The sequence below is a fragment of the Micromys minutus genome, assembly GCF_963924665.1.
Source record: "Micromys minutus genome assembly, chromosome: 1".
NCBI lineage: Eukaryota > Metazoa > Chordata > Mammalia > Rodentia > Muridae > Micromys > Micromys minutus.
This window is the reverse complement of record NC_137969.1, coordinates 155,241,324-155,256,831: the sequence shown is the minus strand read 5'-3', so window position 1 is coordinate 155,256,831 and position 15,508 is coordinate 155,241,324. Positions and strand designations below refer to the sequence as shown.

General features: G+C 47.4%; 1 protein-coding gene across 1 annotated transcript in view; it reads left to right on the top strand.

Annotated features, from left to right (window-relative positions):
• The window catches only part of PLB1 (phospholipase B1), a gene marked incomplete at its 5' end in the record, with an annotated part of 119,854 nt that overhangs the window by 26,080 nt on the left and 78,266 nt on the right, over positions 1-15,508 (top strand). Inside the window, 6 exons of the mRNA XM_080932949.1 lie at positions 2,040-2,126; positions 6,171-6,233; positions 6,806-6,885; positions 11,300-11,375; positions 12,173-12,271; positions 13,256-13,312. Of these exons, the coding sequence (XP_080789075.1) occupies positions 2,040-2,126; positions 6,171-6,233; positions 6,806-6,885; positions 11,300-11,375; positions 12,173-12,271; positions 13,256-13,312 (462 nt within the window). The remainder of the gene's footprint in view (positions 1-2,039; positions 2,127-6,170; positions 6,234-6,805; positions 6,886-11,299; positions 11,376-12,172; positions 12,272-13,255; positions 13,313-15,508) is intronic.

Below are 15,508 nucleotides of genomic sequence, written 5' to 3'. Positions count from 1 at the left end.
GGGAGGGAGGAGACAGGAGGATCCCTGGGTCATGCTGACCAGCCAGTCTGACCAAATTTGAGAGCACTAGGTTCAGCAAGAGACACTGTCTCAGAAAAATAGAGTTGTAGAAGGAAATACCTACAGTCACACACTCACACTCACTCACACACACACACACACACACACACACACTCACACACATACACTCACACACACACAGACACACAGACACACAGACACACACACACACACACACACACACACACACACACACACACAGAGAGAGAAAGAGAGAGAGAGAGAGAGAGAGAGAGAGAGAGAGAGAATAAGTTACCTGACAAAAAACAACTCAGGGAGGAAGATTTTGGTTCATGGTTTGCAGGGTATAGTTCACCACGATGGAGAAGGCATGGCCGCGGCATGAGACATCTGATTGCATTGTGTCTCTCGGTCAGGAGGCAAAGAGGAAGAATGCTGGAGCCCTCTGGCTTGTTTCTGGTGGCTCTTCCCTCAAACCTCTCTAGAGCTGCCCTCTAAGGCAAGCAGAGAAGTGTATCTCCTGGGTGATTCTAAGTCCCATCAAAGCCAGGGATGGTGACTTACAGCCACACGGCTAAGGAGGCTCATCCTGGGCAATTTGGCACCAGCCTGGAGCACAGAGTTAGACTTTGTTCTCTAAAAACAAACAAAAAAACAAACCAAATCCAGTCTCCCCGGCAATGGACATTAGGCTATCATAATGATAATAAGAGTGCAATTGTTCTGCATAATAGCTGGGCAGTCCTGAATCTAACCCTGTAATTTTGAAGATGAAGAAACTAAAATTCCAAGAAGTCATGTGACAAGGCCAAGTTCAAGCAGTCAGTGAGAGCTAAATCCTAAAGGTCAGAATTCAAAGTGTTTCCTAGCAACACCGTACTGCCTCAGAAAACAAGTTTGTTTGGTTAAGTGCTCAGTGTATTCACTATAGAAAAATCAGAAAGCAAACGAAATACTAAACCACCCTTAAGCCCAACACCCAAAGATTACTGGTAATGATTTTGTCCATATTCCCTTTCACATTTTTTCTAAGTATGTATATCTGTGTAAAATGGTGTGCTACCGGCTATGCGTGCTTTCTGTACTTAACTTTTCTCAGTTTTCCTGGTGATGTTAATTACAGCTTCCATTTTCATTTTAACAACAACCAGTGCCTTGCTTACGTGAGCTTTCACAATAATACACTACTTCAGATGTCTATGCTAGTTGCTGACTCCCATTCCTACGGACAAGGCATCATTGTAGCTAAACCTTGTAAGGTCCTCTTTTCCTTAAAAATATCCTTTCAGAGATGAGCCTGGTAGAGGCCTGTGAATAAAGCTACTTGATAGACGGAGGCAGGAGGATCTCAAGTTCAAAGCCTGAGTACTTACTTAGTATGCACAAGACTCTAGGTTCAATTTGACATTGCAAAAGAATTTTTTATATCAAGGTATGCCCCTTAATACAACAAAATACTAACTTTTACTCCACGTTAGACTGTCAAGTACTACTTTTGACAAAAAGAAAGAAAAAAAGAGAAAAAGGAAAGAAGGAAAGAAGGAAAGAAAAAGAAAAAGAAAAAGAGAAAGAAAGAAAGAAAGAGGTCTGGAGAGATGGCTCAGTGGTTAAGAGCACTAACTGTTCTTCCTGAGGTCCTGAGTTCAATTCCCAGCAACCACATGGTGGCTCACAACCATCTCTAATGGGATCTGATGCCCTTGTCTGGTGTGTCTGAAGACAATGACAGCGTACTCACATACATAAAGTAAATTAATAATTCTAACCAGAAGAAAAAGGAGGAAGGAAGGAAGGGAGAAAGGAAGGAAGGGAGGGAGGGAGGGAAAGAAAGAACATCTAAGCTGGTGGTAAATCATGCCTATAATCCTGGTACTCAAGCGGCAGAGGCAGGAGGATCAGATGCTTGAGACTAACAAAAGCGGCCCTAACAGTGATTTAAGGTAGATGGGGAATGGGACTGAGAAACAGACGGACAGACTTCTGGCCCAAGCTCTTACGTCTCTGTTGTTACAATGCAGCAACTTGATTTTGAGAAGGACTGGAAACTCATCACTGTGTTCTTCAGTAACACAAGCCGGTGCCACCTGTGTCCCTCTGCTCAGCAGGTAAGGTCATCTACCTCCGTACACCCACTACCCTTTCTCCCTCCTTCTGCTTTTCTACTTCTTTCTTGCTAAATAGTTCCTCTTCTACCTCCTGCCTTAAAAAAAAAAAAAAAAAAAAAAAAAAAAAAACAAAAAACAAAAACAAAACAAACAAAAAAGAAAGAAAAAACCCCCTAAATTCTGCTGCATAGGAGAGAAAATGTATGTTTGTATTTTGTTTATGTGATGATCTCCAGGTCGTCTACTTTCCTGCAAATGACACAATTTCATCCTTTTTTATGGATGTATAGTGTTCCACTATGTAGACATACAGATGACACTAAGGCATCCTGACTTAGGATCCTTTAGCATTCTGAGGAGTGCTGTGTTGGCTTTTATGGTAGTTTTGATTTTTTTACTTCTTGACGAACCTCTCTACTAACTTTTCGGCAGCTCACTCATTCATACTGCCCCAGTAAGGAGCCCCTTTCCCCTCACCCTGAAGTGCTTGTTCATTTAAAGAACATCTTTCCGGCTGGGATGTGATAGATTATCAGTGTGATCCTGATTTGTACTTCTGTGTTGACTAATGACAGTGATCACCTTGTCATGGATTTATTGGCTGTATTCAGGGCATCTGGCCATTTGTTCTTTAGTGTTTAACTTTGTTAGTCCCTTATATACTGTGAATATGAACCCCCTGTAAAACACTGCTCGGAAGTTTCACATTGACTATGTTCCTACTGTGGATGTCTGTGCTCTCTAGTCTCTTGTACTGGAGAAAGAAATCGGGGCCTGGAGAAACTGAGTCAGTGACCGTTCTGCACCCCAAGAGAACCAGCTGACTAGTTAGCTAAGAACGGTTTTGCCTCTCTCAGTCCTGCCTTCCTGTGAGCAGCCAGTGTCAGATGCACACACTCGCCTCACACTAACTAGTGTAAAACACATATACTTGCCTCACACTAGTGTAGAACACATACACTCACCTCACCCTAACCCTGAGCCCAGCTTGGGTGGAAACACTGGTATTTGGTGTTTACCAAAGGTAAATGACCCGTGGATCTTCTTGTTGAGGCTCTTTGGCTTTCCTGGGAACAAAACATGTGGCCTCACTTAGTATACACGTAGATTACTACATCACAGATTGTGACTTCAGTGTTTACCAAAGACCAGCTCCAATCAGCTGAAGACGTATGGGAGCTAGGGAACATAGGCTGCAGCAATATAAAGGATACGCGCGCTCTCCCTTGTGAGTCTAAAGTTCAACTGCCACCAACCTCCACTTGCCTACTGCCCCTCAGTCCCGCTCTCAGGATCTGTCAGACCAGGGATGTCTCAGGAATGGCTACGTTTCTTGATGTGCCCCTCCCCTGCCACGTCTTGCCTTCTTCCAAATGCTCCGTATTTTCACCAATCCCTGGGCCACTATCAAAGCTTCCTTTCTTTAGTGCCGTAGGATCCCAAGAGAATCATGGTTAAAAACCTCCCTTCCCTGGCCAGCTCTCAGGCCTGTTGTCCCTGCAGATCTCCTGAGTGTGTTGTACACAGACTAAGACCATCTCTGTTCACCAGGACCAAGTGAACTTTACGTGTTCCCTTTGTTCTCTCTGGGGTCAAGTGCACCTGTGCATTGACATACACAATCACACACTTACATATTGCTGCATGCCTCTGCATCTCCCCTCATTACTCTTTAGCTGGTAACACATTACCAAGCCCATATGTAAATCTGCCCTCTCACATGTAGACTCAGCAATGTCCTATCGTATGTGATAGAACATGTATGATGAGTGTGCTCAGAACGGCATTCCTTTCTCCCTGGTGTGCGAGAACGCATTCACACTCATTCAAGATTTCTTCTCTGTCCTCTAACTTGCAGCTAAGCAATCTTATATGATTTTTTTTGCCTTTAATATGTTTGTCTCTTCAAACATTATGGAGTACATGATGCATTCTAAGTACATGTGACTTGGGTTTTTTTTTTTTAAATTAAGTTTTAGTTCCATGAGAAATACGCAAGTTTTTTTTTTTTACCTTTAATATTCTTCGTTTTCATTAAAATGTATTCAATATGCAGATCACCGTTGGTCACGGTTCACAGGACGTTCCCATATAGGGGTGCCCTGTGCACTTTTCACAACCATATATTGTCAAGCCCTGATCATGTTGATGCCGACAGACTAGACCGATTCTTGCTGAGCGATCTGCTCCCCGGTTTGGATTCACTGCCTCTCATTACAATCATGCGTTTACACACGGCCATACCGACAGCCACTTGTCTATTTTAAACATATAGAATTGTTTTTCTAGGTTGTCAGGCCATGGGTGCCAGGACATTAGTGGGTGCTCACAAATAAGTCAGAAAGGTCCCAACAACATTGTAAAATCAAGGGAGGGAGAAGGGAACAGGAATATAAAGTATCCTAGTGTACTGCATAGATGGAGGGGGCTGTGGACTCACGACATCTTTGCTTTCTCTGCTCTGAATGCATGCACTGGACTGCATCAGGAAGCACATAAACTGATTCGTGATGAAAGCAGTCTGAAGACACAGATGTCTGTGACAGTCATTGTATATCATGTCTTCCACTTGGACATGGGTGGTGGCTGAGCTAAGTGACAACCATTCCACTGAATGGCTAAACGAGACTAGATTCCCCAAATGTCTAGAGGCAAACCCTTGACCCAGGGGTTTCTAAAGCAAGCTTACACTTGGGAGTGGGAGCACCATGCTCTTCCAGGTCCCCAAGGGAGGAGGGATGACCTGAATATGGTACAGATGAGTTGCGGAGACCTTTCTGGACCCATGTCCTAAGGCTCTTCGGGAAGGAAAGTGTGTTGCTCAGAAGAATGCAGACAGTGCCTGTTATCACTGGCCAATGCCAACAGATGAGCTGGAGTCCAGCCTCTCACGGAAGCAGGAGCAGAGAGGCAGACATGGGCACTTCTTCCTAGGCTGTGGGGGGGGCCCTCCCCGCAACCTTCATCAGATGATTGGCAGCTGCCTCTACAGTGCCTGCCCCTGTCCCCCAGGTAATGACATAGCTTCTTGCCCTTCCTTGTCTTGCTGTCTGAGCCCCGTTGCTGCAGGGGACAGCTAGTCTGCAGCCTGCTGAGGCGTCTGTCTTCTTCTGCACTTGATTCTGCACATCGGAATGATAACCAGAGGTCAAATTTAGAGGTTCCCTCATCAGCTTAGTGTCTGCAAAGATGGGGAGAGGGCTGCACTAGGTGGGGTGGACGGATTTATACATCCCAGTAATAGGGTCCTCAAAACTCTCAGAGACTGTTTTTTTCTTACCCAGAGCAACTATAGCACAGGGGTGGAGGTGGAAAGGAGGGATCTGGCAAACAGCCCAGTTTGGAGTTCTGATTAGAAATCCAAAATCCACAAACTTTTGAGGATTTCAGGATTGGGAGTTGATAAAAATCTATGCAAATACCCCACACCCAAAAGACTCCAAAGACAAACACTTCTAGTCCTGGATTGCCCAGACAGTTAGCCTGTGCCCTGGGGAAGTTTTGGATTTTTTAAAAATTTAATATATTTTGTATCTGTGTGTGTGTGTGAGAGAGAGAGAGAGAGATGAGATGTCATGATGTGTGGACATTAAGAACAATCCTTGGATCAAATATGTTCAGCAGGCTTTGGAAGCACATGCGTTTTACCCACTAATAACTGCTTCAGGTCCTGTTTTGGAAGTTCTGAGATTTGACTGGGACTCTAAATCCAGGTTGATCGTATTCCCTCTTCAGATTCATTTTCTCTCGACCTTGGTCTGGAACATCAGAGCCACCATAGTGGTTCCCATCATGTTTCAGCCTTGGGCTTGCCCTTCTCTGATGTGGAGCGCCTCCCAGGTGCAAGGTGGAGGATGGGTTAGAGAAACACAGACTGGACCCAAAGCCCAAACCAAACAAAGCAGCTCTGAGATTCTACACTTGTGGGGAAGCAGGGTCTCCATCAAGCATTTGCCGTAGTCTCTGTGGGGTCGTCTGAATCCGGGTATCTGGGCCTTGTGTCCCCCCCATTGCTGCCCTTGTTCACCCTTTGTTTCCTCACAGAAAAGGCACGTGATGAGGCACATGGAGAAGCTGTGGGGGGTGCTGGATTACCTGCACCATGAGGTAAGACAATGGCTTCCCAGCCTCTGGGGCCTTGGGACATGGAACGTGAGGCAAGCATCATTTCTGGGTGCCCTGGAGGTTCTTCTCAGGACAGCATGGGCGGGGCTGGGTTCACTCTCAGTGGCATTTGCAGGAGTAAGAGGACAAGACCCTGAGATTGGAAAGCTCAAAGGACTCCATCTCCTTCCTGTCCAGAAAAGGAATGCTCCTGGGGTTGGGGGTAGGGTAGGGACTGGGCACTCTCAGAGAGCTAAGCGCCCCTGATTTCCAATGGAGACTGGCCTCTCCGGAAGCTGCAGGTTGTGAGAACCCAAGAACAGTGCTGTGGCTCACTTTCCCATATACACAGCGTGCTTCTGCAGAATATGGGCCTCACTGACCGCCAGAGAGGCAAGAGAAGCATTCTGAGATGCACAGCTGAAAGGTTAACACGTTTGACCAGCCTCATCCAGACCCTCTAAAGTATGGTCCCCAAGCCAGGCCCACAGGGTTCCAGAGGGTCCAGAGGCAGCCATAGCAGCTTGGCACATGGGTGTGTCTCTTCTTGTCTCTTATGTCTCTTCATCTCCTAGGTCCCCAGAGCATTTGTGAATTTGGTAGATCTCTCTGAGGTTTTGACCATGTCTCATCAAGATCAAGAGACTGGTTTCAGGTAAAATTGGGGTGGGAACAGACAGACAGACAGATAGACATAAAGTAGTACCACCATCTGTTGTGTTTGTAGGGACCTCAACGTAAGTAGGTCAAGACTCCAAGACCGTGTTTTCAGCACAAAGGAGATTTATTTACCCCAGAGGGACAAAGGGCGGGGATAAGGGACAAAGGAAGGGGGCAAGAGAGAGGGGTAAGGGCTATTTGTCCAGGAGGACAAAAACCTACCTCTATATAGAGAGGAGAAAGACATGGCCCATAGGAAAATGGCAGTTTAGAAAGGCAGAAGAAGAAACCCTGTATTAGGATGAGATGTTTAATTTTAATTGGGTATGTTAATTAGATGGGCCAAAGGGATATTTGATTACTGGATTTCAATACTTTGATAGCTGGACCTTGGTCATTAGCCTCAGGGGGAGAAGGTTTAGAAATTGGCCAAATAAGGGAGTGGACCTTGGGGACTAGCTTTAGGAATGGAATCTAGGAGTTTTTGGCAAGATGGGGAATGGTGAAGGGCAGGGCCTGCCAGAGCCATGTCTGCCATGCTCAGCCTGGCTAGAGTCCTTTCCAGTATTGCACGGGCTCTCCAGACACGCTGATCCCAGGGGAGACCCAAGCATGGAGGCTGGACAGGCCAATGGCTGTCCTGCTCACATGCTAGTGAATGCCAGAGCCAGCGACAATGTTGCAATATTTAATGTGGTTGACACAGTGACAGTACCAGAGCCCCACCCCACCCCCAAATGATTTGAGAGTTTAAACCACAGTTGAAAGAGTGTTTGCCTAGCATGCACAAACTGCTGTCAGTCTTCAGCACGGCAGAAAACTAGGCGTGGTGCCACAAACCTGTTGTCCCAGGACTTAGGAGACAGAGGGATCAGCAGGCAAAGCTGTATACAACAAAACTGAAGCAAGCCTGGGCTCCTTCATGAGACACAGTCTTAACCCTTAAACAAACACACAGGTTTGGCAGAGCATCTCTAGTGATAAGAAGAATTACTCTGGAAAATGACTAGAAAAAAAAAAAACAATGTATTTTTATGTCTCAGAACTTGATTCTGTTTCTGAAAATTTTCATAAGACTTTTACTTTAGCTTCAGAATCTTGTCTTTGATTCTGGGAAAGAAGTTCGTGTGAAGAAGGTCAGAGCAAAGCCAGCGGAGAAAAGAAAGAGGGGTTCTGAAGGGAAAGGACAGGATTGTAAGGATGGGGTGTGGGTTTCTGGGTGGTGATCAAGTGGGGAGCAGCGTGAAAGAGGAAGAATGTCTTCATGGCATATCCTGACCCTGGGGACAAGGGCTTCATGGGTACCTTTCACCCTGATCTGGCCATTTGTGTCAATTTGACACAGCTAGAGTCTTCTGAGAAGCAACCCTAATTGAGAAAAAATGTCTTTGTTAAGCCAAGCTAGAGACAAGACTGTAGGGCATTGTTTAGCCTCAAGATCAAGCCACACTCCTCCGTAGCCTCTGCATCAGCTCCTGCCTCCAGGTTCCTGCCCTGTTTGAGTTCCTGCCTTGACTTCCCTCAGTGGACCATGATTCGGGATATTTTAAACCATATAAATCCCTTTTCTTCTTTTTATCCACCATGCTTTTAGTCACAGTGTCTTATCACAGCAGTAGTAAGAGAAATTGGTACCCTAACTAAGAGAGATTGGTACCAGGTTTTCAGGGTATCACTGTGATAGACCTGATCACATTGTTTGGGCGGGGGTTGTAGGTTCACTTTGGAACTTTGGGCTAGAAAGGCCATTGAGGATTCAAAGGTTGGTGAATGAACCTGAGGTCAGAGTAGATGATGGTGGTCTGCCTTGTGAAATTTCAGAAGTCTGAGAGTCACTTGACTCTCAGCGTCGTTGCATATTTAGAATTAAGTCTCTGTGGTTCTGGTCAGCTGGGCTGCAGAATCAGCTGTGATTAACAAGAGACCAGAGATGAAGTCAAACCTTTGCTTTGCTGGGATAACTGATGCTGGAGCTGAGAAATTAGTGGTGATTACGAAGAGACCAGCATGGGTGAAGTGGAACCTTCTGAGAACTGTTTCTTGAGAGCACACAGAAGCTGAGTTCCAGAGTCACTCAGGTGGCACTGGTTTTGAAGACATGAAGGGATCGTGGAGAACATCTGAGGTTTGGCACTGTGTAGCAAGAATAGAGTCTCAGAAGACAGCATGGGAGATGGAGAGCCTAGGAATGAACAGACGTGCAGCGCAGATGCAGCAAGAGGTCCCAGAATGTGTAAATGCCAAGTACAACAGGTCATGCAGTACTGAGGGCCTGGGCTGAGGAGATGAGCCATGTGCACTCCAATGGGCTTGCAGAGCTGGGGAGGTGACCCAGGCCCTTTGGAGGCGCCCAGAAGATTGTGAGTGGATCCCAGACATTGGACACTGAGTGATTTACACAGTTGGAGTGAGAGTTTGCTTTATTCAGAGTGTAATTGTGCCCTGCCTTTTCCCTCTTGAAGTAACAAAGTTTTTAACTTATTTTGATTTTACAGGATCCCACAGTTGAGAGACTTTGAACTTTTAAAGAAATTTTGGAGTTTTATGGAAACTATATTTTAAAAGAGATTTTTTTTTTTTTTTTACCTTTTAGAAAGGACTACATTTTGAAGTGTTTGAATTTGTAAAGTCTATTTGGCTTTCAACTTTGTAATATGTTTTACACTGATATTTATTAACATGAAATCTAGGAGATGAACAAGAGAGAAAAGGTTATGGCTTTGTAGTGACGTGTGTGTCAAGCTGACAAGGGGTCAGTTGTGCTAGCCGGTTTTATGTCATTTTGACACAAGATAGAGTCATCTGAGAGGAGGGAACCCTACAAGAGAAAATGCCTCCATAAGTGGGACTGTCAGCAGGCAAGCCTGTAAGGCATTTTCTTCATTAATGATCGGTAGGAGAGGGGCCCAGCCCATTGTGGGTGGGGACACCCGTTAGTTAGGTCCTAAGTGCCATGAGAAAGCAGGCTCTGGAAATCAGTGGCAGTTCCTCAGAAACTTAGACATAGTACTACCTGAGGACCCAGCTACACCACTCCTGGACATATTCCCAAAAGATGCTCCAACACATAACAAGGACACATATTCTACCATGTTCATAGCAGCCTTACTTATAATAGCCAGAAACTAGAAAAAACCCAGATGTTTGTCAACAGAGTAATGGATACAGAAAGTTTGGTATATTTACACAATGGAATACTAGTCAGCTACTAAAAGTAATGAGTACATGACATTCTTAGGCAAATGGATGGATCTAGAAAATACCATCCTAAGTGAGGTAACCCAATCACAAAAATATACCCATGGTATGCAATCATCGATTAGTGAATATTAGCCCAAAAGCTCAGAATCCTCAAGATACAATTCACAGACCACATGAAGCTAAAAAAAGGACAACCAAGGTGTGGATGTTTCAGTCCTTCTTAGAAAGAGAAACAAAAATATTCTCAGGAGGAAATATGGAGACAAAGCTTGAAGCAGAAACCGAAGGAAAGACCATCCAGAGACTGCCCTACCTGGGGATCCAGCCCATATTCAGTCACCAAACCCAGACAACATTTCTGATGCCAAGAAGTGCATGCTGACAGGAGCCTGACATAGCTGTCTCCTGAGAGGCTCTGCCAGACACAAACAGAGGCTGATGCTCGCAGCCAACCATAGAACTGAGAACGGGGCCTTTAATGGAGGAGTTAGAGGAAGAATTGAAGGAGTTGAAGTTGTTTGCAACCCCATAAGAACAACAATACCAACCAACCAGAGCTCCCAGGGACTAAACCACTATCCAAAGAGTACACATGGACAGACCCATGGCTCCAGCTGCACACGTAGCAGAGGATGGCCTTGTTAGGCATCATCGGGAGGGGAAGTCCTTGGTCCTGCCAAGGCTTGATGCTGCAGTGTAGGGGAATGTCAGGGTGGGAAGGAGGGGTGGAGGATGGGGGGTGGACACCCTCATAGAAGCAGGGGGAGGGTGATCGGATAGGGGATATGGAGGAGAATCCGGAAAAGGGATAACATTTGAAATGTAAATAAAATATATCCAATAAAACCAGAAGAAAGAAGAAGAAAGAAAGCAGACTGAGCAAGTCATGAGTGCAGGCCAGTAAGCAGCCCTCCTCTGTGGCTTCTGCACCAGCTCCTGCCTCCACATTCCCTCCATCTTGAATGTCTGCCTTGGCTTCCCTCTGTGGAATAGATTAGCCAAATAAACCCTTTCCTCCCCAAGTTGTTTTTATCACACACCCCCAACCTTCCCACCCACCATTTGTCTCTGTTCTCTTTCACCTTCTAAGGCTGCAATGTCCCTCCTTCCTAAGTAATTCTCTGCACCCACCCCTACCCCATCATACCCTCTCTGTTGAAGCCCCCTCCCCATAGCCCTAACCCACCAGTATAATCTCTGACCTGCAGCCCTGCACCAGAGGTTTGCAAATGCTCAGAGGAGACAACAAAGCTCTCCCAGGCTGTCATGCAGTGGTCCTATCAGGTGAGTCCCAATTGGAACCTGGGCTGCTGGCTCTCGGGAGGGGGGGAGAGTATGGAGGAGAAGAACAGGATGATGGGAGACAGTGAACTAAGCTAGCTCCAGAAGACTTTGGTAAATTCGGGACTGCTGGGAACCAGTGAGGGGTACCCTGATAGTACTCCCTGTGACAATCCATACTGTTACAATAACCCACAGCATGTGTGATGGGGGAGGGCTAGCGCTGATAGCAGCTAGTGAAGAACTTTGCCCATTAGTTCTGAGATGTCTTTTGCTGCCTTGGTTGCTAGGTGTGTGGTTCCTTCCACCCAAGTGGTGGTGCCCCTATGAAGGCAAGCTATGGCTCCTGAAGTTCACAGAAGAGGCCAAGTAGGGTGTAGTGGGCTCAGTGAAAGACACCATTCCTACACTTGAGCTACTGAACAGCTCAGTACGGGCCTGCTGGCACGCATTAACATTATTTTCATGCAATTATTATAAGTGCAGATGTGGGACACTGTCTAACCTGGAGATTATAGACTGGGGGACAGGGTACTTTTGCAGACCTAGCCCCCAAGAACATGGCTCCTCCTTGGCATTTTGAGTTTCTGGAGAGGAGTTTCCAGCTCTCTATCTGGTACTTAAGAGACAAGGGAAAACTCCATTTTAGTCCTCAAGAGACCCAGAGTGGAAGGCAAGGGGGGCTCTTTGCAAGCATCTGATTGTATACTGTATGTGGAGGTAGTTGAGTTGAGGGGTCAGGGTGTGCTAAACAACTCTGTCTGGCTTGGGCTCTTGGCATGCACTCTCTCTCCCTTCAGGAAGCCTGGGAAGATCTCCTAGCCTCCAGCAAGTTCAACAAGCGTGAGTCCTTCGCCGTGGTTTTCCAGCCTTTCTTCTCTGAGTTAGAAGCACCCTTGGTGAGTAAGCTATGGGAGGCATTAAGAGTGTGGAAAGTAGATGGTGAGGAAGTCTGGACCACACCACACACATGCCCCTGCCTTTGACTCCTCCTCCTCCTCTTCCTCCACAGAAGCCCCAGACTTTATTGAATGTGAGAGGTACAGTCTCAGAGATAATACCACAACAGTCTCTCACCTTTTCTCATGCAGTTCCTTCCCAGGGTTGCATAGCCCCATGAGGCAGATCCTGAGATGCAGGGCAGCTCCAAAGTAAAGGGCAGGGACCCAGGGCTGATCCTGTAGCCTAAAGCCCTGCGTCTGGAATGGGTAACTGTGTGACTTCAGGAAAATGGTTTGACCTCTCCCTGCCTTGGCTTCACATCTGCTGAATGAGGACTGTTGCTAATATTCCATCATCTAGAATGGATGTGGAGATGCCATGAGTTAACACATGGAACTCAGGGTTGGGAAGCCCTGGCTACCTCTCACCTCTCTGCTTACTGAGGGTGGGGTCTTCAAGGCCACCACCTCTAGCTTTCCCCTTTGGATGCTCCTCTACCTCCATCTCTGAAGAGAAGCATTTTCATCTTCCTCCCCAAGGTTCCTGGTGGAGGGGCCACTTGAATCCATGGCACTGAGAGGGGGACGTGCCTGGGAACCTGTAGCCTCTGAGCCTTCAGGGCTGTAGCAGGGAGCAGCTCCTATCTGCTGGCCTCATTGTGCTTCCTCTAAGACTTACTTGCCGTTTAAAGCCATGGCTCATAAGGGAGAAAGCCCCCCGCCCATGCCTCACTTCTCCATTCAGACCACAGCTGAGTCACATCTCTGTCACCTGCTCCTGTTCTGAGTTCAGGTTTAGAGACTCACCCTGTTCCCCACAGCTCTGACTGGAGCTATAGGACAGAGCTGGATGGGTCACAGCCCTGTTCTCGAGGGTCAGTCAGTCTGTGGAGGCCACCACAGCCTGAGGGTGGGGAGGTGACAGAGTCCTTTCTCTTCCAGGAAAGGTCCTCGGCCCAGGATCCCACCACACTCGCACTCAGGATCTGGAATAGCATGGTGAGTGTGGGGCTCTGAGGCTCACACCAGCCTGTTGGCTGATTCACAAGGGCACAGCCTCTGCCACTGCACCCAGGAAGAGGTGCAGGTTAGCCAAGGGATGCTGGCCAAGCTAATGCTCAGAAGCTTGACCCCACCAATGACCGGACCCAGGGGAAGGTTTCATCCTGCTTTCCCCAGAGGCAGAGCCATGTCCTCCGAGACTGGGCAGTTGACTTGCTTCTTTCCATCTCAGAGCACCTCTTGGGGCACAGGCCCCCCCACAGCAGCTCCTACTCACTCTCCTCACTTAGGTGATACCATTCGGTGCCCAGAGCCAGTCTTGTCTTCAAAGAGATAATCTGGACTCAAATTAGATTCTTACTCTCAGACCTGTATCAATATATCTCATCCTTGATGTCGCAGAATGTGTTGATCTCTGCAGGGTAGCAATGACAAGTTTTCCCAAGTCCCCAAAGATTCCCCAGAGCCTTTGGGATTATTAGTGGATGGTGGGTACGGGCATGTCCTCCATTACCCCTCCCCCACCCCATCCATGCTGCCCAAACTTCAGAGAACCCAGCAAAAGAAATTGTTTTTTTTTTTTCTTCCTTGGATTAGAAATATTTCACTGGTGAAGAGTGTAGAGTAGCTGAGTTTCACATTAGCCCAAGGTGTCCCTCAGAAGTCAGAGCAAGGTTAAGGGCTGGTGGGGTGATCCCGTATGTGGAACACTTCACCAGGCACCAGGTTTCACCACAAAGACACTTGCAGGTGGAGTAGGCCTTGGATGGGGTTATTCCCTCCTGGCGGTTCTCAACCTTCCCAAGACTGCAAACCTTTGCCATAGTTCCTCATGCTGCAGTGACATCCCAACCATGACATTATTTCTGTTGCCAGATGGTGGTGGTGAGTGTCTTTAATCCCAACACTTGGGACTAAAGTCCTGCAGAGGCAGGTGTATCTCTGTGAGTTCAAGGCCAGCCTGGTCTATAGAGTGAGCTACATAGAGAAACCCTGTCTCTGAAAACCCACCCCCGATTATTTTCATTGCTGCTTCCTAAGTGGAACTTTGTCCCTGTGATGAATCGGAATGTAAATCGATTTTGGAGATAAAAGTTTGCCAAAGGTGGCACCACCCACAGGTTAAGGACCACTGCTGGCCTTTCTCCCATGAAGAGCAGAGAACAGACATCAGGCTGCCTAGTAGGGGCTTGCCCTCTGATCACCTCAGGGACAGGGTTGACTGTGCCAGCTCAGCCAAACCTTGGGCCTCTGCCCACACCATGCCTCCTCAGACGTGTACATGACCATGAGAGAGACCCTGGAGATGGGATCTGAAGTGGTGAGCAGGAAGAGGGTGGGGCAGGCAGCCTTGTGTGAGAGAACCATTTGAAGACGGTGAACCAAGTGCATCAGCGGGGGGAGGGGAGGCTGACCTGCCAGAAACTGGGGACAATGAGACCTAGAGCACAGGCAAGGTCTGGACAGTGAGAGGGAGGAGAGCTGGAGGAAGCCAGCAGCACTGGGTTCCTTTTCCCTCAGACAGCCAAGTGACTTCTGTATGCTTCTGACCCGATTTCTTCTAACCTGCTCAAGGGTCATAAGGAGCTGGTGCTCAGGGGGGACAGAAGGTGTCTCTTTTAAGGCCCAGGGCCCAGGGTACAGCAAGTGTCATGCGGACTGTGAAGGAGCTAACAGTTGCCCTAGGCAGCAATCACCTGCCCCTCTCTAGACTTGTCCAGACACACACAAGCCCACAGTTTCCCAATAAGTCCTTGCACCCCAGAAAGGAAGAGGGGAGTCCCCCAAGTGTGTCAGTCTCCTGGTTACCTCACTGGCAAAACACCAGGCCACCCACAACCCTCCTAGAACCCGCCCACAGCTCCTGCAGGCTTGAATCTGCCTGTGAAGGATCAGGAATGTGACAGGTTGGGGCGAGGTGAAGGGTGTCAGAAAGTGGTTCTGGCCCTGGTCCCATTTCTGGCTCTTTTTTGATGTAAGTAACATTTTTCTCTCTGTCTCAAGACTATGACAACCTTCAGCCAGCCTTGGAGAGCTTGTGAAACAGCAGGTGTCTGCAGGCTTCCTTCACACCTTTCAGTTCTGTCTCCACAGGGAAGGCTGGAGCCCTTCTTTGATGAGCTCAGCTTACCCCAAACTACTGTGGTCAGTCCCTGGATACAAGTTCTAGGCCTTAGTCACAGGCATAGCCCC